Source organism: Rhagoletis pomonella, unplaced genomic scaffold, assembly GCF_013731165.1.
Source record: "Rhagoletis pomonella isolate Grant_MI unplaced genomic scaffold, Rhpom_1.0 Rhpom_scaffold_00005, whole genome shotgun sequence".
Taxonomy (NCBI): domain Eukaryota; kingdom Metazoa; phylum Arthropoda; class Insecta; order Diptera; family Tephritidae; genus Rhagoletis; species Rhagoletis pomonella.
The window spans coordinates 40,824,592-40,852,103 of record NW_023458559.1 but is presented as its reverse complement, the minus strand read 5'-3'; the positions used below and the strand labels follow the sequence as shown (position 1 = coordinate 40,852,103).

At 37.5% G+C, this 27,512-nt stretch overlaps 2 protein-coding genes across 2 annotated transcripts; one reads left to right on the top strand and one right to left on the bottom strand.

Annotated features, from left to right (window-relative positions):
• The first annotated feature begins 16,587 nt into the window (after positions 1 to 16,587).
• Positions 16,588 to 18,209, top strand: LOC118740104 (protein ALP1-like). Its single transcript, XM_036471598.1, has 4 exons — positions 16,588 to 16,940; positions 17,003 to 17,402; positions 17,471 to 17,573; positions 17,642 to 18,209. The coding sequence occupies exons 1-4, from the start codon at positions 16,725 to 16,727 to the stop codon at positions 18,207 to 18,209; spliced, it is 1,287 nt and encodes a 428-aa protein (XP_036327491.1). The 5' UTR covers positions 16,588 to 16,724.
• A 627-nt stretch (positions 18,210 to 18,836) lies between these two features.
• LOC118738942 (wiskott-Aldrich syndrome protein family member 2-like) lies at positions 18,837 to 20,776 on the bottom strand. Its single transcript, XM_036469995.1, has 5 exons — positions 20,633 to 20,776; positions 20,485 to 20,543; positions 20,200 to 20,419; positions 20,012 to 20,142; positions 18,837 to 19,603 (listed from the first exon to the last, which is right to left on the bottom strand). Exons 2-5 carry the CDS (start codon positions 20,501 to 20,503, stop codon positions 19,146 to 19,148), a joined length of 828 nt encoding a protein of 275 aa, XP_036325888.1. The 5' UTR covers positions 20,504 to 20,543; positions 20,633 to 20,776; the 3' UTR covers positions 18,837 to 19,145.
• Positions 20,777 to 27,512: the final 6,736 nt, after the last annotated feature.

The window sequence follows — 27,512 nt, the reverse complement described above, 5'->3', positions numbered from 1 at the left end:
TATGTACATATACACTTACTTACTTTTGATGCCGTGTTTTGATTCTTGCTATTGGGTACCATTTGCTATTATTTAATGCTTATTATTTGTTTTGCCGTTTGAATACCTCTCGTTGTTTAAGGCAGCTTTCGCTGGCTATTGACGAAGAGGCTTGGAATTAGGCCACGTGCCAAAAATGCTCCCTACATACATACATACATATTTATGTATATATATATTATTTGTAGTAAGTATACACATGTACATAAATTGAATTCATTCGAAATTGAATGACAAAAGTTGTGCGGGAAAAAGCTTAGATTGCATAATAGTTCGATAGAAGACTACTAAATTATGACAAATCTATGAATATTGGAATAGTTTAGAAATTGAACAGGCGTGCATCCAGTATACGTATTTTTGGGATGTTTTGCATATGAATCAGTAGTCGAATGACGTTTATGATGAGTATTAACATCTCCCCTTCGAAAAACTATAATGATTTTGGAGTCTAAATTAGAGATTGATGAAGAGTTCCTCGCAGAGCAACCTTTTATCTAACTGCGATCTATTAGTGAATGCATTGGCTGGGGCCGGATTCCAAAGATAACACTACGTACAATTTTCCCTTGAAGGAATATAAATGATGACTCTTTGGACTCTTCATCTGTATGCAAACGTCATTTAAGGCCGAGGTGAACTCAATTATTTTTAGACGCCTGAATATCTATAGTCAAAAGTAAACCTGTAGCTTTTAGAACTGCGCTAGTTAACAAATTGTGTCAAAATTTGCGCGAAATTCTAAATTTCACAATGTAGTTACAAAAGTGGCTCCTATCTTGTTTTAAAGCTGACAAAATTCCAAAAAAAAAAAAAATATTTACCGAATTTTAAAATTAAAAACATCGTACAAGCAAATCTTATACAAATTTATGGTTGAATCTTTAAGATCATCCCGAAACTTTCAAGAAGGTGTTTTTTGAGATATGAATTTTTGAAATTAGAAACCTTTTTTTCCAAACTCTAAATAAAGTTATGTTAACAAATTTTTTTTTTATTTTAATTTTAATTCAATTTTTTATTTTATTTTTTTTTTGTTTTTTATTTAGAGTTTGCAAAAAACGTTTTTTTGAAGTTGAAAAATGTATAAATTTAACCAAAAATTTTTACTTTTAAGATTTTTTAAATCTCCAAAGTCTGCAACCTTTGAATTTTTTTTATATTTATTTTTATATAGCTCCAAATATCACCTTTAAAATGAGACCTCAGGCAATTTTGTAGCTATAATAGTTTTTGAGATATTAAAAAAGAACTTAGCGAAATTTTTAACTTTCTGAAATTTTTTTTATTTTTTTAATTTGGAAAAATTTTACTATTTGAGAAAAAGAAAAGTTCAGAATAAAATTCATCCAAATCAAAAAGGTCTATTTTAACTATTTGTCAGTTTATCGTGGATTGACCCAGCTCGTTGTACTCTCTCTCCAACTGCAACCATAGTCGCCATCAGACGTTACCAACGATACTAAAAAACTAGTTTAATGTCGCTTACCTAGAGCCGCTTTCCAAGGATGTTAACATTTATTCTGCAATCTTCAGCGTAGTTTACAACCAATTTCAGCTATCTTTACATACACGCATACAGGTGCCAAAGCACTTTACTCTAACAATTAGTACTTTTCTATCCGAGTAGTTAGGCAGCCATCCGACAGCCACTACTTTCCAAAGTCTTCAACAGTTCGGTCAAAGTGATGAAAGGGCTCCCGCACATAGGGTACCTCAACTCATTTATTAATGAAGAGTTGCTGCACATCCCTTCTCCGACATCGATTTCCGTAGAGGGCACGTTATTTAAAGCCTCTTCAATATCAAGTAAGGCACCGACCTGCGTGGGATGGGTCTGTATTTTTTAAAACTGTTGAAATGACCTCCCAAGGCTTCGCATCTCTGATAAGTCTCACATTAGTCTCTCAATGGTCTTAAAAAGAAGCGAATTGGTATGAAAAATATCTACATACTTTGGATATAAAATTACCCCTGCCTAAGCAGATCGCGTAGATAGCAGTAAGTCAGCGACGCGACACTTTGACACCTTTTGTAGCTAAATAAATACCATGCCAACAAGACTCGATGGCACAACGCAGGTGGGGAGGACTACTCTTCGCTGTTAATTCCCCAAATTTTCGTCTCGTTCTTCAAGCACCCCAGGAGGCTAGGACGCCTAACGAGAATTCGCATTAGCCTTTAAAATCTTTATGTTTTATACCACAAAGAGTGTAAACCCATTTTTTATCAACGATTGTTTAAGCTGGCATTCTGAAGTATTTTCGCAAACTTAGATTAGACTAAAAGGGTTGCTGTAATGTGGTCCTCTTTTTAACGCATGGACCCAAAACCTCTGCCGTTTTTGTTCATTATTTTGCAGAAGAATACTCATTTTAAATATTTTTATATAAGAATTTTCACTTCAGTCGCGCCTGGGATCCACACACAAAAAACACTCCTAAATAAAGCTTCATGTATGATCAATATTTCATTTCCAACAGCCCTCAATCCTTTCAGTTTCTCATTTTCTCACCCATGGTGAAAACTGTTTACCTAACCAAACCACTTTATTTTAATAAAATAAATTAAATATCCTTTTGCTATATTTAGGCTTAGTGCAGCGACGAGTAGTTACGCCACGTTTTCGCAATTTTGGTAAATCCTTAAAACACATAAAGCCATTCAGTTATTATCCAATATCTGCTGAAAGCGCAACAACAAAGCACAGCAGCAGCAGCCACCCGAGTCAGAGAGACAAACGGTAGGCAATCGCATTAGCATTGATGTGTGGTGTGCATGTTTCGAGACAACTTCAGCCTCAGTGCTTAGCATTCATTTTAGTTTAGTTACATATAGGCGAGTGCTAAATCATAAATTGCAAAAATTAAAATTGCGCACCCCTTTTTTAGTGCATTTTCGACGTACTAGTGCGAATATTGCACGCGCACAGGCAGTCATATTTTGGCACTTACACATTTCCGTGTAAATTCCAACGGAAATTGCATGCCACACGCGCAACGCACTCACACCTGCTCGCACATGCACGCGCGCATACACACAAATGCACAGCAAAGCCACGGCTGTCACTACCCAGCACAACCACACTTTCTGCTTAGGTTTTTGCACCAACTACGCAACCTGCGATTGCGAAAATGTGCCGCTGTTGTCGTCGAAATTTGAGTGGTGTTACGCTCGCGGACTCCCTGTGGATGAGCGGCTAAATTGTGTGGGTGGGTGCGCAATAAACAGCAACAATCACGCGCCCATTCAATACGCATGCAATGCCAAAAGCACCCTTCTTCCGCTTAACTGTCTTTCGGATAAGAGCAACGTGGAATTCCACCCTCAAGGCGTGCAGCCACTACTGCTCCATGTCCCCGCCGGTCTGCCTGCTTGCAAGTCTTTATTAACTCCCCATGAGTATAGCTTACACCCATATCGATAGCAATTCAAATGTTTAGCCTGACTGGGCGCCACGCCACGACTCTGCTGCCCCGTCTTTCCGGCATTTAATATTCGACATTAACCTCCAAACGGCAAACGAACTACATATATAAGCGAAACACTCCAAGGAAATCGTGATTGAGCTTTTACTTAGATACTCATGTTTACTTGTTAACAGTCCTTTGAGTTCACTTTTGTCTCACCATCGCACGCACTGCACATTCAAATCACCCGCAGTTTGCGAAATCAGTTGGTATTTAATCTTTTAAATTCGCATGACTCAGCCACTCCCCGTCGTTTTGTGTTGCCAATTGTTTGCCAAGGCGTTCACTGGCATGTTTCATTGGAATTGTTTTGCTCGCAATGCGATTTTAATGAGCTGACAGTACTTGCAAACGATATTGCTAAGTAGCTTTTCATGGGCGCCGTTAAGTTTCGGCCTCCTTATGGTTTCTTCATAAAATTTGGTTCGAAAAAGGTACTTGGAGTGAAGTAATTAAAACAAGTAGCTGAGCAGTGGAAGCTTCACCACTCTTACACAAAATCGGTTTCTAATCTAGGCTTGGTGGCATTGCTAATCTAGTCCAGAGTTGGGGTATAATTACCAGCACTAAATCTTTGATGTGAAAATACGGTAGATATTCTTACTACGTATGTACATTTATATTCATATTTTGGTAAGGCAGCTTTAAAGGGACCGTCATATTAAAAAAGGAAATGGGTCAAAGAGGGACCATTCAGACACATACTGTAAATAGTTGACGTTGTTTTCTTGGGGCTCACAGTATGGTGACGGACGCTGGACAAACACAAGTCCAAAAGCAAAATGAGAGGGGCGACTTGCCTTTCACCGCCTTCAGAGCTCCTGAAGCTCTCTCGGTGCTTCTTGCGATAAAATCTAGTCTTACTGAAATTATGCTTGGCTAAAATCTTACCTACCCTGGAGAGAAGCAAAATTTTGTCACTAAAATTCTAGATCTTATACCTAAATATATTATACTAGCCAGTTTTCGAAAAGAATCGCCTTTAGAAGCGAATCGTTAAGTGTAAAAAGATTGACTTTAGTTCCATTTCAAACTTCAGCGAATTAAATTATGAAGTCTGGGTGCTCGGGCACAGAAATATTCCGGAAAACAGCATTGCGAACGAGTTGGCAAGGTAAGGAAGTAATCTTTAGTCAATCATTTCTGCCAATAATGCCGTCAAGTAACCTATCTTCAAACGAACTATGGCTCAGATAACAAAGGACGCCATTAAGCGGAAACATAGTAAATATCGTCGATGTTTTTGCAAAACCGCCCATCGACCAATTGCAAAACCGCCTATCTTACGGCACTAAAATTTTACAGGAGAGCGAAAAAACGGGTTTTCTTTGAACGCATCGCCTTGAGGGGCGGTATTTTCTCTAGCTATTATGTTGCAAATCTGTTGTTTTAATAACGATTTTGTGATTTTTATGCATAAATCTCGTTGCCTGGAGTTCAGGGTTACTAAATCTTATTTTTGCCACAACGGCGATTTAGGCGGTTTTGCAACTGGTCGATGGGCGGTTTTGCAAAGACATCGACGATATGTATATGAAGAGCTTGAATACTAAGCCTACTACCTCAACTGCAGGTGAGATGAGGAGGTAAAGAGCATCGAGCACGTTCTCTGCCACTGCCCTGCCCTGAAAAATTGGATGATCCCAGTTATATCACAATGGGCCATATTGCAAAAGCAGGCTTTCTACATTTCCTATGGACAATGACAGTCAACGTAACTTAACTTAACCTATGGTGCATCCTTGGCGCAAAGTATTACTCGTAGAACAAAATAAACTTTTCAAAAGCTTAGTATTCTTTTCATTTTCTTTATTCAGTAATAAAAGCGAGTGCTTTCGTTTCAACAAGGTAAGTATGAGATTTCCAACTTATTTATATTGTGGCGAATACTGCGGCAACTCGATGCGTACAACAAGAAAATGGCAGAATGTTCGACGAATGACGTAGAATATTCGACAGCGAGAAATGTCAAGTGGATGAATACTGCGAACACCGAGAGAATGAGAGAATGAGCGACAGACGGCAGAACGTTCTAGAGTTGCCATGAGTGCAAGCGCAGGTGTGTAAGCATTCCGAAATCAGAGCGAGACAGTCTAGTTCTATTTTTGTCAATGTATTGTGAACTTGAGTGCCGTTTTTGTATATGTGTTGTGTACATGTTTATTTATAAAGTCAGCAAGCTACAAGACAAGTCAGTTGCGAATTAGCAAGCTATAAGTTCAGTTGTGTTAGCAAGTTTTGTAAAGTGTTTTCATTGCATAAACAAGTATTCTAAGGTGTTTGTTGTACAATAAAGTTAATTGTACTGTAATTTGGTTATCGTGAGCGTTTATTTAACAATCCAGCGATACGAACCGAACTAGGATAACCGTAACGATGCTCTTTTTCCAAAGTTTGTATCTACGAGGTTGTAATACATTAAATAATTGAAGCGAGTAGCTTATCGTATCAAAGATCAAGTTTCGAAATATGAGACCAAAATGACTTTTAAAAAAATTAATTAAGTCAATAGACACTACTTTGAGAAAAGAGCTGTCATTTGAAACAATTTCGCTTTATTTGTAAAGCTTAAAATCGGCCCGTCTAGTTCCGAAGGCATCAGTAGTAGTGTCTTGACGCAGAGACTACAACGCCTTGGCCGTTAATCTACCAGCATTGTTTTCTGCGATTAGGTCAATGGACGGCAGACTGATGACTCTTTCTACAGCAGCCTTTGGAGTAGACCTCAACGCTCCCGTGATACCCAGTGTCGCAAGGCGATGAACCAAATCCATTTAGCTGAGGTATGAAGAGCTTTTGCATGCATATCGGGCGTTACTTTCCTTCCTCACTCTTTCCACAACCTTGCGCCACCACAGCGCTTACTACCCAGCGTCAGGAGTCTCCACATTATATTTTCTTGTGAAGAGTATTAGGTACCTATACATAGGTACAATAATTTGACTTTAAGTTGAAATTCGAATTAAGAAAAGTAAAAATATATTCGCTTTAATAAAAGTCACCTACCGCAAAGTCGCAACATGCACTGGTGGCACTTGCACTCTCACTCATACAATTATTCATGCACACAGCAGTGATTTTTTTTATATATACAAGTACCAGATTTTATGTAAATATCTCAACGAGTCATGTCAACAACTCGACGCTTCTTTAATGAGTTAAAGGCAAACAAGTCAAATATGTATGCCTTTAGAAGGCGTTAAAACTTGAAAGTGGAGTTCACAACAAACCATGCAATGCATCTAGGCATATTGCTCATACCATGCATATAGCTAGCGCACCAATGCAAGCCTTCATTTGCTGATGCATTCATGCATTCACTCAATTCGTTCGTTGCAATATTCAATTGCGGCATGTCGCAGACAGATGACCTTTTGAAAGGGAACGCATATGCGGCTACATATATAGCCAGAATTCGAACATGCGACAGCCGATGCTATCTGTCAGTTTACACACATACATGTGTATGTATGTATATTAGACCGTATCGACAAAAAAGTTCGCCGTACACCATTGAGTAACTTTGCAAGACAATTTCGATAAAAAAAAAAATTGCCATATCTTCGGCATTTTCAGTTCAATCTATCGATGTCCTTGCCTTGTTTTTTTGTTTGTTTCAAAGTTCACTGACATCAAGTACCCCGCTTTAATACTCTGGCAAATATCTTGAATGTCGGAAGACCAATTGCAATAGGAGCAGGGTTGGACATTTTTGCACTACCAGTGAATTGCGCTATTCAGTGATAATGCGGAATTCATTATCACTGAAAATGTCAATTGATAATGAATTCAGCATTCTAACTATCACTGACATAGTGCAATTCAGCGGTTGTACAAAAATGCCCAACCCTGACGAAAGATACTACCGTTATTCTGTTTGTCTCCTAGCGATAAGTTTTCTAAAAATTTAATTTGAAAGAATAAAGATAATTTTGTTAAAAAAAAAAAATAAAATTTATAAAAATATAACTAATTATATAAGGGTCTAAAAATTAAATAAAATGAAACAAAAATATATTTTTAAAACAGTTAAATCCAGAAATTAAAAGAAAACTAAACCTAAAAAAAGAAATAAAAAATAAACAGAGAAAGAATTAATTTTAAAAAAAGACAAAAATATATTTCCTTTGAAAACAATAAAATTTAAAAATATAATTATAAAGAAAAAACTACATAAAGTAAATTTGTAAAAATTAAATGACATTACAAAAATTTTTATTTTTGTTTTTAAAATAACATTATCCAAAAATTAAAAGCAAACTAAAGTATAAAAAGAACAAAAAGTTAATTAAGAATTTAAAAACAATAAAATTTAAAAATTAAAAAAAAAATAAAACTAAGAAAAAAATTAAATTAAAATAAAAAAATTATTTTAAAAAATTAAATGAAATTGAAAAAACCTCTAACAATGAAATCTAAAAATTAAAAAAATAGTAAAAAAATATATACTTGTTCTGTTTGAACAATAAGATCTAAAACCTAAGAGAAAATTTTGTTAAAAAGGGAACAAAAGTTAATTAGAAAAGAAAAATACTAAATAAATTCCTAAAAATTAAATAACAGATATTTTGTTTAAATAAGAAAATCTCAAAATTAAAATTTCAAAGCCGTCACTCGAGGTTTTAGGGTCGCTAATTACGAATCCGGTATGTGTTAGTCTTGAAAATAAGCGACCCCAAAATACCCGAGAGACAAGTTTCAGAAGTATCCGAGTAAATTTAAAAAAATCATCGGCCATATTGAGTCCGCCATTTTGAAATATGAAAAATAACACCGCATTCGCTATCAGCGATCTCAAAAGCCCCCCAGCTACGCCACACGGAATTATTATTTTTATATTTTTTTTTTTTTTTATTAAAATTTCAGGACCTTGCACGATTTTTTTTTACCTAAACCAATTTTCTTCGGCAATTTTAGCACCTCTTTCTAGTATTTACCTATCAAATCTCAGTTCGTATCACCCCAATGTGAGTAAATTAAAGCTTACCAAAAAAGGTTACGAAAGCATTTTGGTTGTACCAGAAGAACTATTAAATTTTGCCGTCAACTAAAAATGCGAAAAGGCGACTTCAAGGTTCAGTAAAACGAAATAACTTTTTCGCAATTGCCTTGCAAAAATACTTTAGACTCTGCGGTATCTGGCGATTTTTTTTTACTTGCTTGTTAGGTGATATGGTCTAATGTTCATACATATATTTGTCGTTCAGTTGTCCGACTATTCATTTAAGTTGGTTATTGCTCTTTTTGCCGCCGTCGCCAAAGCCACCAATGTCCTTGCACTCCTGTACTTGTCGAGTGCCTTCAGTACCCACTCTATACTCGCATATTCCATAGACCCGTTCGCTTGTGGTTTTGTGCATTCATTTGCATGCTATGTACATTTATTATGCGGGCATATGTACAAGCCTTCACTCGTACATATTCATACATACAATCACTTATTGCCTGATTACGGCAACTTAACGTAACTTAAAAATTCTCTTAAATGGATGTTGCTTATAATTGAACAGCCTGAACTTAACGTAACCCAGTGGGAAAATGTTATGTATTGTAATCAGTAAAACAGCCGTTTTCACTTTCGAAAATGCATTAATTTTCCCACGGTGATGTCCCAAGAAAAGTGGGGCATTCAATTTTGCATTACCAATAATGCAAGAATGAATGTGGATACATTCGAATGCTGAATACATACTAAACAGTAATAGAATCTAGAACCTATAAAAAATACACTACATTATTTATCACGCATATAATGCATTACTTATTTTCCCACTGGGAACTTAATGCCACGTCGAAGTCTGTTTCATTTTGATTTTGTAAGTTCTACGTTCCGTTGAGTTACGTTAAGTTGCCATAATCAGGCTTTTAGTATCCCATGCAGTCCTTTCTAGGCATTCATTGAAGCAGTCGAAAGCAGCGGAGTACAGCTCAAGCAGCTCAGCAATTAACGACTCGAAGATCTTTTGTGCGGGTAATCGAGGTGGATGAGATAAGCTTTTTGCATGTTGCATGCATATTGGGTATCTATGAGTATAATGTTGGTATAGTCACTTTTGATGTTTTCAGAGAAATTATTGTGACTGAAGTGCTGGCGTTTGTATCGCTGTTTCAGGCAAGTAATGCGTAGCTGAATGTAGTCCTTGCACTTTCAGGCATTTTTGTGTACAGGTGCGAATGCATATATGGATATTTGGATGTGGGAATGTAAAATGCTTGAAGTGTGAAGCTAAGGATTTTTGACACATGCAAACGTACATACATATGTATATGCATATCTCCACAATCCCATATGAGCCGTCTACACCAACAGACCAGATTTTCGTTCATCTAATGCGAGCCAAACTATTCGATACCGATACTAATGAGCCATTACCTTTGCTCAAAAATGCGGTTTTCATGTAATTGACTATTAGAAATGAACACGAAGACTTTTAAGCTGCACGAAAATTTTCTTAATTTGAAATTTGAGCTTCGTCCTTTCAAAATTAAAAAAAAAAACAAACAAGCCAAAATTAGGTCAAATGCTCAGATGGCCAAAAAATACAAGAAAAAATCAATAGATGGTAGTTAGTATCAAAGATAAAATTTTGTTACTCAACCTAAATTTTTGGATTTCATAGCGCACTCGGTTATAAGATCATCCTCCAGGTGTATTTAGCTTCAGTTTATCATTACAGGGCACCATTCCAATATATGCAGTGTTATGTCGCTTTCAGTACTGCAAAATATGCATTGCTGAGGCAAGTAGGCTACCAGCTTGGTCGGATGATGGTTCAGCCTGAAAAGTTCTGTGAAAATTCCCGTAATGATTATTCAGGTATTTTTGTATAATGAACCGCTTTAAGCGTTTAAGGGTATGTTTCTTTGAGTGTCTTGAAATGCTCTAGTCCTGGTAGATTGTCCCAATAGCTATTTCTATGTGTTTCTTCCTTTTGTTTGGCCAAGATAGATAGTGCTCCCATTCCTATGCCGCAGAAGGTAATGGAAGGCAACCTCACTGTTCGGACATCTAATTTTATTCACTACCAATATTATCCAGATACTAAAGAGCTCAAGCTAGATTGGTCGCCACATTAATAGCACTCAGCTTATTAAGGGCACTATATTATATGATGAGAGATCTAGAAGAACTTCCTTTTCGGTTTCATCAGGGCAATGAAATATCTACATAGGTATGTATGTACACATAAAATAAATCAGAAAACTGTGACTGAAGTAAGAGACGGTCTTCGGATTGCCGATTTCGAGAATCTGCGCGTGTTTTTTGTGGTAAATTTTTTTCCATTAGTAAGGCATATGAAATAGCTAATGATAATAATAATAGTTAGGGCTAACTAGATGACGATTAAGGCACATGACTCTGTTAGTAATATTTATCTCAAATAAAACATTCATTGCAACCGGGAACTTGCAACTTGGAATAACGATAGTAGTTTGAAATCGTCGTGATTGTCGATGGTGCAAAAATTTCGACTGTGAATCAGTCCAATATCTTATTTTTCTTTTCTTGAAACAAACTACATGCCAGGAACAAAGTCTTCAAGTCACTAGCCTGCAGCATCTGAAGAGCTGGCAAAGAGGCCCCAGCTAGCAGCGTACACAGCGATCGTATGATCTCTGGTATATTAGGCAGCGTCCGTGAGTTTGGAAAGAGCAAGTGGATTGGAGAAATCTTTACAAGTTAACGTATCTTGCAGTCCGAGCATCACCAAAACGACACAGGCTAGATGAACGATATGAAAGTACAAAACATTATGTTATAGATGTAGTTCCCCGTGTGATGTCATCCTGGGAAATACCCCAACAAAGCTCTACTTCGAAGCCTCGATACATGAGACGGCACCAACAAGAGGGATGTCGAGATATAAGACGTAGGTTTTCCGTTCAATGAGGCAGCACATAAAGCGTCCATCAATAACATCCATAGCCTTAGACGTTGAAGGCAATCCTTTCCCAACGGTACGGATAATAAATTTCTGGCATCACCAAATGCGCTCAAATTTGCTGTTGCACCCCTCCATTTGATTCCGAGACTGCTCTCATCCTGGCACTGTGTATGTCGGATAGCCCTACATTATAAAAATGCGAAGGCTCTTATCTGGAGGACTTACACTTTATATCAACCCATATGCTATTCGGAGACTATTGTGGATGGCGAGGAGCATATTCCAGCTAATACCTCAGATGAAATTTAAGATTATACAATTCTGCTAGGATCGTTGAATATTAGAAGACTTTTCGAGCTGAAAGGTAGGCCATTATTAGGAAATTTTTCAAAGGATATGTCTCAGAGCGGCTTTTAAGTTTTGACGTGATTCTTTAAATAACGTCTCGGGTGGCATTTGCGAACACTGATTTGTTTTCCAAAAGTCGCAAGCCGAGCCAACGAAGAATAAGCCTGTCCATAGACAGTTTAAGATTTGTACTATTAAGCGATGTCGTCAAGTTCCTTTCGTCATCTAAAAGACGGAGTTTATTGAAGGGTATAACGCCTTTTACCCGCCGTAAATAGGGATTACAAAGCCGTTGCTGAATTGCTTGCTCACTGGTGTAATGCCTTTGGAGGAGGTGAGTATCTATTCCGACAGCCTAGCAGCCATCAAGTCTCTCGGATTTCTGATGGTTCATTCGAAAAGGTGAGGGATTTCTTGACCTCCATTTCGACCGCATCGGAATATTATGCCATTAAGCTCATTTGGGTTCCGGGTAGTAGAGAAACCGCTGGAGACTGCATGGCCGATGAGCTGGTAAGACAGCGAACCCAGAAAGTCTGGGTGCTCCTCTGCCCGCGTAAGGTGGCAAAATCCTTCTGGCCACATGGAGACCGGGGGCGTTCCAAGGAGCTCCTGGGACTAAGCAAAATACATATCTCGCTAGTGGTTGGGGTTCTAACTGGTCATTGCGTGACAGGCAAGCATGCGGACGATGACGATGAAGTGGAACCATCTCAACACCTGCTGCTCTAGTGCTCTGCCTTTGCAAACCTCAGGTTCAAGGAACCTTGGGTCGTACTTTTTACACACTCCTGATGAGCTTTCTGGAATGAATATAGGTCGTTTGATGAGCTTCGTGGTGAGCACGTAACGTTTTTCTTATAAGATGTAAACGCTATGTTCCTTCCTACTCCCTCCTCTCCTCTCACCACTTGACATGCTCTACCTTCCTGCTTTCCTGTGTCTTATTTCGCTTCACCCTATTAAGGGCATCACAATGGACAGCTTAAATCATGGCTTTAGTGTGCTTCCACCAATGGAGGCGGCCTTCTAACCTAACCTAAGAATCTGGACAAACTTACTTTCTCCAATCGACGTTCTTACAGCCAATTTCACGAAAGCAATTTAAGTGAAAAATGATTTAAATTTTTTGAATTTTATATGGAAATTGAACGAAAATATAAAATCATTTAAATTGCTGTTAGAGATTAGAACAAATACATGAATTCCATCGAAAAACTTCGTGCTTTTTCTGTATTGGCCTATGTAGCTCCAAAAATATTCGCTCTCTGCACCAAAGCTCTTGTTTGTTCTAATGACAACAATTTTTCTTAAACAATTCTTAACAGAGATTTGCTCCTCTTGTTTTGATTCTAATATTATTATTTTTTCGCGCATAAAAAAAAAAACAAAAAAAAAACTGTTTCAAATATTGTCATTTTCATGTTTATCGCTAAACAAAATCAACTTGAGAAAATTTCAAATTGCTCACATGGAAAAGGTAAAAATTTGCATATCCAACATAGCAAACATATCAGAAGCTCAATCTACTAACGTTGTGCCACCATATGACAGGTTGGTTGAGTGGGGAAAGAGGAGGTGGAGACGGAGGCGGACACGCGGGCGGAGAATTTATTTGAAATGTATGGCTTCACGTTTAGTTTTGAGGACTGCGGCATAATGTTGCACGTGCGCGACTGTTGGCGTGATTGGATGGTTGCTGATAACTGGCAAGCTACAGTTTGTCGCACACACACACACACACACACACATACACGTGCATGCATGTATGTAGGTACACCAGCACACCTGTATGCATACGTAGCTTGATTGCGCGTATGGATTTACACTCTTGATAGTGTTGTTTGTTACCAAATCACAATTGCCATTTGCAACGTGTCAGGAAAAACAAATGTAAATCCATAAAAAACCGGAAATCTCGAAATCCAGAAAATAAAGTGGAATTTTCGCTTACAAGAAAAGATAAAATAGTAAATGCGCGCACGGCAAGATAGGTGAGCGAAAAGAACCGAACGCGAGAAGTGGGTGATTACATTCGAAATAGATTTGTGCTTACATTTAAAAAAAATGATAGGATTTCGTGAAATGGCTTAGATAAATTTCTTTTGTCGCTATCTCTAAATAATTTGGCAAATTTTCAACTCAACTGAACAATTTTAGTTACATCCATATCTATTTATGCATTAATCAAATTCAAAATGAATATACATACTTAATTAAATTATGCGCACGCATATTTTGCATCTTGCTCTACAGTTGCTAATTACCGCAGATCATTACCATAATCAGCCACAGCCACAGCAGCAGCAGTAGCAGCAGCAATCCCCTTTCATTTCACTCTCTTCCCCCTGGCTTGTGTTCAATCACAGCCATCATCATTCTTGGTTGTCCGCTTGCCGCTTGCCGCTTGCCGGTCGCCTGATTAATTTTACTCCATTCGTCGTTATTTGATATTTATCAGCAATGATTTATGTGCCTCGCATGTACTACGTAATCGGCTAACGCATCTCTACTTTGGCAGGCTTGCTACAATTATGGTTACAGTTCGGTTAGCCAGTGAGCAAATTATTGTTTAATTGATAAACGGCCAGCAGCAGCAAGCCCAAAACGAAATGAACATCGATGGAAGGTCAGGTCATTAGCAAACGCCCAAGTAGTTAGCAAACGTTTCATATTAAGATACAAAATCCCAAAATCCTAAGGATATCATTAATTATATGCGAGCATAATGCGTGCATAATTTTAGGCCAACAACTACGCACACGTGTACGCAACTCTATATAGGGGCACTGCTCGTAGGACAGCGTAGTAGTTGGAGACATGAAAGTGGGTAGGAGGCCAAGTTTCGATGGTTGTGTGGTATGCGTGTAATGAATTTCGGCATCGATGATTTACGATGCACACCGAAATAAATGAATTCCTGCGCGTAATTCGATAGGTGATTTGCTGATGGCACGGGAAAGTTTTCTTAGTTGAATAACTAATAATCATTTATCAAATTCTGATTAACTTTAATTAACAATCGCTAAATGTTGTTTAGTTTAAAACTTTTTCATGGTACAATTATGCGTTGGATCTTTCAGATGAGCTTTTAAAAGCGCTTTCACTGCTGATCAAGATATGCTTGCTCATTAAGTTTCAGTAGATCCAATTCCCAGAAAAAAGATTTTCGGAGTTTTTCAAAACTCATATAAAGAAAAAGGGGGTTCTTAAACTTTCATAGTGCCTTTTTTATTTAACTCAGTGATGCTCAAAAAAGCGTCCGCGGGCAGAACTCTTCAAAGCTCTCACACCGATTTATGTGGATGCACACAGAGTAAAGGCACTCAGCATCACTGATTTAAATATAGTACTTATTTTCATACTCCAAAGAAGGTGTATCTACACAGGTTATCATATGTCGATCCTCCTCATTGCGAGAGCTCTTAGTGTACCATCTTTCTGTCAGAGAAGGATATTTACAACCTTCCTGAATCATCAAAATCAGTTGCCACTAAAACATATCCCCAGGAGAAGCTATTACAAAGCTTCATATAGATTTTATTTGAACTCGAACCAGGTAAAACCTCTCCGTGTTTCAAACGTCACTGATCAAAATATTTATACTTTGTAAGTTTAAGCAAATCCTAACCAAGAAAAAACCATTCGGATATTTCCAAAACTTTTATAAAGAGAAGACGCGTTCCTTTAAAGCGCGTTTTAGTCTCCTAATGATATGTTTTTTTATTCATTGCAAAGAAATTGTCTTTATTCTTATGCCGACACTCCAGGAAAAATACCAACAGTGTATCGTCCCTGATACCCACATATGGTGATCATATGTGGTCTCCATCACCTGGGACTATAGCTTACTCTTGCTCTGTCTAAGAATGATTATTGCAACCATCCTATCAATTACACCGACGATTCTAATGCCCCATGTACCCAAGCTCCCTAGTATAACTGAGAATTCCCGCTATGCTGAAATTTATGCTCCAAAAAACCGCAATTCGTTGCATGGAACACCGCTTTGTACCGATATCCACATGAAACAAAGTTTGTTCCATTACAAGACTTACTTCACTGTCACTCCAGTGTACTACCTTAGGTATTGCTAATGCTGCCAAGCAACACAAAGTTAAGTACTTCCAATTTTATTTTCCATATAAACTAGACGTGTTGGTTTGACACATAAGCACTTTTATCAGCGCCCCTATAAGATTATCTCCCCCACACTCAAAGTCGCTAAAAGAGGCTTGAGAAATTGAACTAAAGGAAGAAGAACGAAAAATTACACTGCAGACAGCGCACCGCCCAAAATCGATTTGTCTCCAAACCAAATTTGACAATGAATGAGGGAAGTTCGTTTCAAAATATATTTATCAAGCTTTTGAAAACCTTACTGTCTCTTCAGTAACCACTCGGAGATGGAGGGCGAAACTTTAATCCACTAAACCTAACCTACTCCTACCACAAATGATGCTTATCAAACCACCATTTGAATTTTACTTTATTGTAACGATACAGCAGTTAAGTCCCCTTAGTATAACGTGTGCACTAACGTTTCTAAACTCTCAAAGTAGGAGGTTCGTTTAAGTGGATATTCCATTGTTGGAGTCAAAATTCTTTGCCTCAGCTCGGTTTTTTAAGTTTAAGATAAACAAAATAATACCTGTCGGTTAGATCCTCTGCGATGGATTAGATAAAAGTTCGTACCAAAATTCATGAAATTTATGCATGGCGTATAAGCACGTTTTGTAACCGTACAAAATCCGGTTGGAAGACCTCTTTCCCCTTTTCCGAAAATTTTTTCTTAAAAACGTCTATGAATCGTTTTAATAATTTCGTGTAATACTGTTTTCAGACAGAAAATTAATTGAGTCAATTAAGTTTTTAATTAAGTATTAGATTTTTGTGTTTCACACACAATCAGCTGCTCGATTAACGAGTGGCTGTCAGCTGTCTTAAAAGAATTTTTGTTTATTTAAAATAAATTGGTAAAATGGAAAACAATAAGTGTTTAAGCGAACTTTTTCTTGCGTATACTGCAAATATACAAGTTTTGCAGTCAGTGCTGGCAAGCTACGCAAGTTCAATGGCCTTATATAAAAAAAGAAAAGAAAAAAACTTCATAATTTTGCAACATTTGCGAAGACAGCAGCTATTGCTTTACGGGTTACTGCAGAGGAACGCTACTCAGAGATCCCTCTGGAAATTGGTAAATCAGATTATAAGTAATCAGCTCTTGTCCTTTTATAAATGATACTTCCTCTATTGCAGAATCGGCAGTCTTCTTTCTGGGAAGTTAATTGCAATTGCAACGATGACCATTTCTTTAAGACGCACTTCCGCATGAACCGCACTAGTTTTGAAACACTCTGTGGCTTCCTCAAAAACCTGCACAAAGCCGACACAAACTGGCGCAACGCGATTCCATTGCAAAAACGCGTTGCGATAGCTCTATTTACGCTGGGATCGTCTGGAGAGTACAGAGTGGTTTCCGAACTATTTGGTGTTGGAATATCGACCGTGTGCACAATCTTGTGGGAGTTTTGCGAGGAAGTCTGGCAAGCTTTGTCAGCGCAATACATAAAGAAATTACCACCGACTCCACAAACTTTAAAAGACTGTGTTGATGGTTTTGACCGTCTCGGCTTTCCCCAATGCCTTGGAGCAATTGGTAAGAAAGTTAAAAATGCAACTAATTTATATAAAAACAAAGATATACGTGCATACATATATATTCAGATGGGTGCCACATCGAAGTTAGGCCGAATCCAGCCGATGCAACCGACTACCACAACTATAAAGGATGGTATTCCATTGTTCTACTAGCTGTAGTGGATTACAGGTTATTTAACTTTCATCCTGTTGTTTTTTTCTAAAAAGCATGTATTAATTATTTCTATATATGTTCAGATATCGGTTTTTATATGTGAACATTGGTGCTCCTGGACGATGCAATGACTCGCAGATATATAATGCATCGTTAATGAAGCGAGTAATGGAGGAGAACGAATTACTGAAGGTCAGTAAGAAAGAAATAGGTGGAGTACAAATGCCTATATGCATTATTGGAGATTCTGCGTTTCGGTTTTCCACCTCCTTAATGAAGCCATACGCGTTTTCAATGGCCTTAACTGAAACACAAACACTCTATAATTATAAGCTTTCAAAGTGCAGAAGAGTAGTTGAGAATGCATTTGGCCACTTGAAAGGACGATTCCGTCGTGTTGGAAAAGGTTTAGACAACCGAATTGGGAAGGCACCCATCATTATTAGAGCCTGCTGCGTCTTGCACAATTATTTAAATGAAATGAACGACACTATAAATGACATGTGGTTGGAGAGATTGCAAGAAGTGAACAGAAATCTCGAAAATCCTGAATATGTCACGATAGTTGGAGACAATCAACCCTCAGCTGAAGAAATAAGGCAAGGATTATGCAATTATTTTAGTGAGTACAATTTTTATTTGTTAATTTAATTCATTTACATTTTTTTTTTTCGAGCTAAATTTCTTTTGTTATTTATCTATAAAAATACCGTCCACTGTATATACTTTTTGTGAGTCATATGAAAAAAAAGTGATTTCTCCGTTTTTCGAAGTTAGCCTCCGAAATCGAGATATGGGCCTTCGAAGTTTGAAATAGGACCTTTGGTAAAAAATTATATTAAATTATTGCATGTATGTAAATAACTAAAAACCTAAAAATATAGGCGTAGTCCTCCTTTTATTTAAATGTTAAATCAATTTTTTTGTGCAGACCTATATTACCTATATAAGGGGTCAAAGTTCAGGTCTCCGAAAAATTAATTTCCTTATATTGCAAACAATTTATATTGTTGTAAAGGCGATTAAATCCCCTTTCTTCTGATATGCATATTTGTATACTTTATACTAAAAAATTTGAGAAAAGTCACATTTAAAGGAAATAAGAACTTTTTTTATAAAAAAGTATTTTGAACAAAAAAATTACTAACCGATTTTTAGAAATATGCATATCAGAAGAAAGGGGATTTAATCACCTTTACAACGACGCCAATTTTTAAAAAATCGGTTAGTCATATTTTTGTTTAAAATATTTTTTTTTTATAAAAAAAGGTATTTTTTCATTTAAATGTGTTTTTTCTAAAAATTTTATATACGAAGTATACAAATATGCATATCGAAAGAAAGCGGATTTAATAACTTTTACAACGGTGTGAATCCTTTTAAAATCGGTTCAAAATTGTCTGAAATATTAAGTTTTTCATTTTTCGAACATCTGACTTTGACCCGTTATAGCACCTGTAATATATAATAAAACGGATGAAACGGAATATATAATAAAACGGAGAACTAACTTTTTTTTACTTATGGCTCAATCTCTTTAAAAAAGTTGGTTTGGTCCAATACCCAGCCGAGTGCTGTACAGTGTTATTAATTTCTATTTAAAAATGATAAAATGCCAACTTTTAATTCTTTGTTATCATTCGCTATCTCCCTCAGTGTGTCAGCTTTGTCTTTCTCTATCTTCATCCACTCTTTTTCATTTTCCTCACTCCTCCGTATATGTTGGCTTATCTCCGCTGACAACCCATCAAATTTATCTAATACTTTCTTTTGTAAAGTGCCGATTACTTTCCTTCTTTTAGGCTCAACCGCAGAAGCTGAGCTGCTAGGCATTGGTGACGACGGCGATGATAGCGGCGGTGACGGTGTGGGGAGCGGTGTGGTTGGCAGAGGAGTGAGAGGTGATGACAGCGGCGGTGACGGTGTAGGCAGCGGTGTGGTTGGCACAGCAGGAAGAGGTGATGCCAGTGGTGAGGAAAATGTTGGGCTGAGTGATGACGGCAATATTGGGGTCAGTGGTGATGGCTGGGATGCTATATCGGATTCTGTTTAAAAGAAAAAAAAACAAATAAGAATGAAATAAAAAAAATCAGCATTAAATAAATACATATGTTCATATGTGCTTGTATCGAAGTTAAAAAGATAGGGTACGGTCAGCGTTGGCACTTTGCTACGATCGTAGTAAATAATAATTTGCGGATCCATGAGGTGCCAACCCTGGGTACGGTTTAGTTATTTGTATCTACTTAAGTTTTAGTGGAACATTTGTTTTGAAGCACCACCGTATGTCTGTGCTCGTGCAAAATCGAAGTGTACCTTCGCACTTAAACCTGCAACTAAACGAGCTGATAGTTCTAGCATGTACACAGACGCGTCACTCTGCTACAAAACAAATATCTCCACTAAACACATTACGGCTTTTAGTAAGGCACATTCCAAAAACGCATACATACCGCTGATGTTTTCAAGCGTCAGCTCGCAAAACATATTGGCCTTAAATCCACCGATTATCTGGTGCACCCTTGCGTATAAAGGCCACGTTGAGGGTGATCCACCAGAAGGTCCCATAGCCAATTTCTCTTTTCTATTAACGAATTAAATTTTTAGTGGTTTTGAATATTATTCCTTTATTTCTTCGTACCTGTAGCGTTGCGTGAAGTTCGCCAACTTCACCTGCACATCCCGGGCGCTGTAGTTGTGGCCCAACTTTGCCAGCTCGTTCGCCATCTCCGCGTAGATGTGGCCATTCTTCCGTGCACCGCGGAGATCAGCAACGCGCTCTTCCCACAAATCAAGAATGGCCACTTCGCCATCCTCAGCCCAAGCCAGTCTCCTCTTTCTTGGTTTTGGAGCTAATCGAACTGAAATACATACATATGTGTTTTTAATAAACATTACACATAACCATTTGTGTTTATTTACTCACCATTCAGATTGTTCTGCATCCTGCAGTTGAAATACAATTTTTTTGGTTTTTGATGTTTGCTGGTTCCAAAAAGAAAATAATAAAATTATGTCAAACAGCTGATTGTCATTTAACACTGAACACACCAAAACTAAGAAAACGAACTTACCTAACAGAGTTGCATTGGAGTTTTTACTAGATTAAACATTCAATTAATTACCAATCGAGCAATTAATAATTGAAATTTTGTATGGCAAATCGATCTTAATTAGTGCATTAATTGAGAAAGCTTGGATAATTGCTCGATTAACTGCCTGTCTGAAAATAGTATAACATTCGTTTGATTGTTTATTTCCCCTCCAAGGAAATGGATGTGGATTTATACACGTGTATCTCAAAAACTTTCGTCATAACAAGAATACCCTGGACCTTATTCAATACCAATACCTTTGAAAAATTTTATATCTTACACACTTTGAATATCCAGTCGGGTAGCACCATATAGCGGTCATTTTGATTTTTACAACGTTCAATGACGAGTACATACGGATATGAAAAGGTCACTTTAAAATATTCATATTAGCAATACCTAATACAGTATAAAAGCAATTTTTAGGGTAGCTGTTATGCAAAAATTTTAGTTACAAATTGCAAAATCTGCAAAAACTCATTATTCGGCATTTATTAGACTTTATCTTGATCGGCCTCAAATGTGTATAACTATTATGTACCATCAATTTTATTTACAAACACTTAGCATTGAATACCTACCTGCATGCATGCTCATATGTAGACGTACATGCGAAGTAATACCTCAAGTTCAACTGGCTTTCCAATCAAATTTAATTAACTTAGTTTAAAAAATCTGTAGACTTTTACTAGAAGCCTAAACTCAGGTACCCTGTAGGGAAAAATTTTCATTTAGAATAGCTCATATAGTCGATCTATGGCGGGTACTGTTCCCTGGTTCTCTTTTATGAAGACACTAATAGGCGAAGAGGTAATAAAAATAAAGCCGCTATGCACCAAAAAAATATGTTACAAAGGTAAGTGCCAAGTTACTTCAATCTTAGCCTTGGTAAAGCCGGCCAACTCAGTATAGTCAGTGGCGCTCCCATTCATCACTGCGATACCCTATCTAACCACCTCACCAATTATGCAGCTTTCCGCAACATCACCTTGACCTTGTACCCGATCAGAAAGTGTATCGACGCAATTGAGAGAGAGAGAGAGCTGGCACTCTCTGATCAATATTGAGCACACCATCAGTGAGTTTAGAGCCCTGACTGTCGCTCTATTATTAGAATAGGTGCTTACTTCTTTTGTTTACCTTGTACCTTTGATCAGCGTGTTTACTGCAATAACTGATAGTGATGGAGAGCTCAAAATCTATGCGATCAGCTCGAAAACTCTAAAATACATAGCAGGCTTCGTTACTGGGAATACATCTCTTACCAACAGCTTCCCTGCTCCAATATACTAATGCAACTGATGCCTTGTTCACTCTTTAAACAATGTTTGGTTTCCAAGACAGGTTCTTATCTAGTAACAGATCTACATAAGTATAAGGCCCTGTCGCGAAGCTTCAAGCGAATACTTCTAATCGAGGGAAGAATTATTTCGTGACCTTTTTCTTACTAGTGTATGAGACCGGGTCTACCTTACTAGCATTGAAGGCAGTAACTTGCAAGCTATCCGTTTAGTCACCAGGTTTAGGTTATCTTGGATCTGATCATATAAGTTATTCAGAAATCTACATTTAATCATAACTGTCATCTGGTTTAGATAAGAAATCGGTCGACATGCTCCCCTCTCCAACACATCTAGCAAGTTGGAAAGCCTATGTTTACTCTAAGCTACAAGCAGGCGGTCTAGGCTCCGCCGTTGCAGCTCTATCGCAGAGCATAATGTAGATGACCCTTATTAGGGTGGTCTAATTTCAAGGATTTTGAGGAATCCCGTTTGTGTGCAGGTCGCTAAGTTTCGCGAGTGTGTTCAGCAGAAATGAAGAAAGGCTGATTGGTCTGCGACAATTATCGAGGGCGCTGGGGCCTTTGTCAGGTGGAGACTTCTGCTTAGAATGGGTTGCAAGGGAAATAGGAATCACGGAGAAGTTTTTTGCGTCTCCCAGTAAGTCAAATTATGGCATCAGACTGTTGCGTAATCAAACTCATACATTCTCAAAAAGACAGGCTGCCTGTTAGAAAACCCAGACCTGACTGTGTAAAGCTAGCAGCGCTACATACTGGCATTGGTTAGTTAGTTTGTTTTTTGGGTGGTAAAAACGGCCCCTAAGCACTTTTACAGGACCCAATTTGCGTTGAGGGTAGCATTTCGAGATTGATATAAGCTAATTTCACGATTCGTCAGTTTCATTAAACTACTTGGATTTGTCGAAAATCTCCTTATTGTGGCATGCTTTATGCAAGCCAAGGCTGGACACTGGCAAAGATAGTATAGGCCCATTTCTCAAATTTCTCAAATTTGAACGTAAGACCCATTTTGGCTGTATGTTTGCAAATAGGCCAATGCCCCGTTATCGTCGCTGTTAACCTGACTAGAAACCTTCCTCTGTCCTTCTTTTGTCATACTGCGGCCATGAATTTCTCACAGTTTTGCAGGTTTGAAGGTTGTCTAACAGTCCCTTTTTATGAGCCCGAGTGGACAGTTTATTATCTTTGCTGCGGATTCGTCGAGAGTTAATCAGGCCGTAGTCAACTCAACAGCCCTCTCATAGCCGTGTCTGCTCCTATGGCTGAGAACACAGAGAACTTTGGTGTCTATTAACTCGGCCATCGAGCTAAACGTTCATTTGCAATCACTTTCACTCTGTTATCGGAAAGGCAGGTGCCAAACGCGCAGCTTGCCTCTGCAGTTTCTTTCTAATGCTTTGCGGGGCCTCTCGATCCGCAGCACTTCCCTTTAAAAAGAGCTAGCAAAATTCGGTAGTCGGACTGGAGAGAGACATTCAACTTCTCAGAGAACACCTCTTCAGCCTCACCGCAGTGCACTTTGAAACTGTCAGTGTAGATTTCTGTGGAATCCTGGAAATTGCATCAACCGAGCTGGCGGGCCTTAACACAATAATACGATTTTTATGACATCGAAAAGGCCAACTCCAATCTTAACTAACATTTGAAACCTGCCTCTGAAACCCTAGTTCTTCTCTGGAAATTCGAAGAGATGCTCTTAAGCGAGCATTTTGAAGGCACAAACGGCATAGCTTCAAATCTTCGATATTTCCTTCAGGGTTTGAAAGCATAGCCAACTACAAAAAACTATATAGTTATTGGGGCTGCAATATGGCATTTAGTATTCCAGCTGCATTCAGTCAATAAAAGGCTAAAAATTCGCTAGCAATTCTCTTGTTGCTCAACAACAATTTTACTTTCCTTTTGCCCGCACAGTTTTTTTTTCTGTTCATTTCATTAAACTGTGAATATTTCGATGCAAGCCAATGGAAATTGGGTCGAACTGCCTCAACTTAGCAATGTCCGTTCATTCGTCCGATACCGGCCGCAACTGCCAACAGCCCCTATCAGTTGAAAACATGCAGAGGGAACGAAATTATTTGTATGCAATGGTGAGCAAATGCAAATGCAGATATGGGCGATGATTCCTGCATATTTGCAGGCGTGTGGCATGCCAGCGTAAGTAAGTGCGCGTGTGGCATGCGTATTGGTATGTGAGTAGGTGCGAATTCATACATACTAACACACTTGTGAAGGTGCTTGCATGCATATGCGAGTATATGAAACGTGTAAATAGCATGCTTGCCTATGTGCAGTTATCAGGTACGTAGGGTTTTTACTTGTTTTCAAAAAAAAAAAAATTCAAAATCATTACATTTGCAGCACATGAAAGCTTATTTGCTTGTTGCAGGGTGGGAAGGAATGCGAGCTTGTTTGTGCATAAATATTCGCATATAAGTATGTGCGTGCCAAACAAATGCATTCGAAAGCACATAAGCATTTTTCATGTTGGCTCTGTGCATATGCGCTTCGGCGCATTTCTGGCAATACATCAAGCTAAGTGCAATGCGCATAAAGTTTTGGCCATAAATTGAACCGAAATGAAATGAAATTGGTTTAATGTGCCACAGAATGAGTCAATGAACGTACTATGTACATAACTGTGATGAGCAAATGAATGGCAATCACATACATACTTATTTATGATTGTAAATATGTACATTTACATACTTTCGAACATTAGTGAATGCGTGAACTGCATGAGGAAGCGGACCTGTTTATGCTTCGTTAATACAAATTGCACTTGTGACCGAATTTTTTATGCAAATATTTACTGGCCATAATTACGCACATATTTACAGGTAAAATGCGCTCACACAAAAGGGAATGCCATTACCTGCATTACCAATGGACACAGCTTTCGTTTGGTTGTAAAATCGCATTCAATTTAATGTACAGCATTTATTCCGATAAGATTTGTTCGTGGATTTTCCAACTTTTTAGTCTTCATGCAAGCCTTATTAAACATTTATAATTGTGGTTTTGAAATATGGTTGCTTATGCGTTTTAGATGACAATAAGCGCCGCTCTAGCCGAGACGTTAGAGGTGCGCACTACCACTCCGTAATAACAAAGTTCCATCCCTGGTCAAAGCAATATCAAAAAAAAAAAAAGAATTACAAGAAATAGTTTTTTTCTTAACGGCGGTTGGCCCTCGGCAGACAATACCAAACCGTCGAGTATATTTCTGCCTTGAAAACTCCTTTCCTCTGATATAGTTTATCAGAAGTAGTCCGGTTCTCTTCTTCTTCTGCTTCGTCTGCACCAGCGTGCCTTGTGAGATTTGATAGCTACCTTTGGACACTGTGGTAAAATTGGGTTCGGTTATTGCTTTCAGGACCGCGTGTAATAGTATTTGTGCTGCTTCATTGTGTCGGCTGGGACCGAAACGAACGGAGAGAATTTGTTTATGAACAAAATTTTGCTTTATATGACCGAAATTCCTTCCATAATATACTGTTGTTTTCGACTTTGAATACGTCTTACGTTTTGGTGGCATCCATCCATGCTCAAATTTTGTATTTGTATTTTTTTTTTGACCTTCCCTAAAACATTTGCTGAACGTGAGGTAATGAAGCGATTTTTTTTTATGCGGCATTTTAACTTTAAACTTACCCATAGACTCAGTTTCGTTAGTGATCATTGCGCTTTCGGCCGCAGAAATGGCGTGAAATATTGGCTTATTTTAGGGTAAATTATGAGACTTTAATATGCTGTTGTAACATAGATTAGGCAGATATATATGTATGTATGTATGTACGTATTAGGTTATCCTTTTGTTTACGGAATTTAAGTTCTTCAGAGTAAAGTTTAAGACAAGCGTTTTAAAGCAAACGATTTTTGATAAAATTTTGTAATTTTTTGATTTCCTTTGATTTGATCCTAGAAACCGGTCAAATGATTTCGTGAAGACCAAAATGAAGACGAATTCAGAGCTTAATGCCCAGGTGAATGCAAATACAAAGCCTAATACCAAAACGAACACTAATCCAAAGACGAACACGGGCAAAAATTAGAATACGAAGGCATACGAAGGCAAGACGAATGGGAAGACGAAACGAAGAAAACGGCTCATCGAACGCTTTTTCCTGCACTAGAGTACTCTAGTGCGTTCATCGAACATACCTAACATTACATATACGGGTACATATTACGTTTAAGCTTAGCGGCTGTGGCTCTGTACGGTCAGGGCGAAGGCGCTGGACTGATCCTTTTTGTTCAATATGTAAAGACCTTTTTACTTATTTTTCAGACTATTAACCAACAAAATTTAAATTTCTGATGCCCGTATAGGGAGTAGATTTTGGATTAGCTAATATTTCACTTGCCTTACCTTAACTTTGAAAAACGCTTGAACTTGATTCTGGGTCGCAGATTATGGACCTGTATAAAAAGTTTATAGATTAGGTGACTGTCCAAAGACATTTTCATTTAACAGGGAAAAAAGCCTACAGGGAAAACTACTAACGAATAAAATCGATAGATAAGTGAAAAAGTTGGGAAGGATCGAATAAAAATGCGAAATTATTTTTTGTATGAAATATGAGCAGGAGAGAATGTTGCTCATACGCCATGTACGAGTATGCACATATTTCATTCAAACCTTTTTTATTTATCGACCGCTTTTCTTCGTAACTAGCTTAATTTTTTGTTAAAGAACAGGCTTTAATATGAATGAACAATGCATATTAAAATGAAAATAGTTTGAGTAGAACCCGAGATATAACGATTTGAAGAAGTACACGATTGGCCAAAATCACGAAAAATCTAGCCATTTCAGAACATATCTTCGAAGAAAAATAATGAAAAAAAAATCTCAAATACGTGTAAGCTCATTTCATAAAAAAGGCAAAGCCAATCGAAATTTAGGCACCAAATTTGTTTAGTGTGGTTGCACATAGTTCAATCATTAGTCATTCCAATTACACTTGCAACCTGTTTTACATCTAATGTTGACATGAGCTCCACGTTACGCAGTAAATGGATATTTTTGTTATTAAAATCCATCAAATAAACGAAATAAAATAAATAATCCTTAAGCAATTCGAATTCATTTAAGTTAGTGTTTTTATTAACATAGAAATATTTTTCATCTGACAAATTAATTTCCTTTTCAATATTGTAGAGCGCCAAATATGTAGAGAGTATTGCGCAGTTTAAATACAATGCAAGCAAACCTACTAACACACAGAGCTGCTATTTACAAATGCATATGCAGTGTAGCTCTATACATATATGGGGTGTTCCATACAAAAACGGACGGGGTTCACGCTTTATGTGTTTGTTTGTTTAAAATTTTTAGGGTTGATGCATAAACATAAATAATAAATAAATATGAAATTTGAGCTTGACTAATACATATTTATAAACTTTACAGCACAAAAACAAACACAAATCGATTTAATAGTTTTCCAAATATCTCGAGAAAGGGGCAAGGAAAAAATTTGATACTAATCAACATACACACATCAAAATTCTCTCTGAAAAGGAAATATTTTTAAAACATTTTTTTCTTAA

Excerpts from the sequence above, each read along its gene's own strand:
- LOC118738942 (XM_036469995.1), bottom strand. Across the intron at positions 20,143-20,199 it reads AACTTCACGCAACGCTACAG|AAAAGAGAAATTGGCTATGG; the intron begins GTACGAAGAAAT and ends ATTCGTTAATAG. Across the intron at positions 19,604-20,011 it reads GACGCTTGAAAACATCAGCG|AATCCGATATAGCATCCCAG; the intron begins GTATGTATGCGT and ends TCTTTTAAACAG.
- LOC118740104 (XM_036471598.1), top strand. The coding sequence starts at position 16,725 with ATGGAAAACAATAAGTGTTTAAGCGAACTTTTTCTTGCGTATACTGCA. Across the intron at positions 16,941-17,002 it reads AGAGATCCCTCTGGAAATTG|AATCGGCAGTCTTCTTTCTG; the intron begins GTAAATCAGATT and ends CCTCTATTGCAG. Across the intron at positions 17,574-17,641 it reads CTAGCTGTAGTGGATTACAG|ATATCGGTTTTTATATGTGA; the intron begins GTTATTTAACTT and ends ATATATGTTCAG.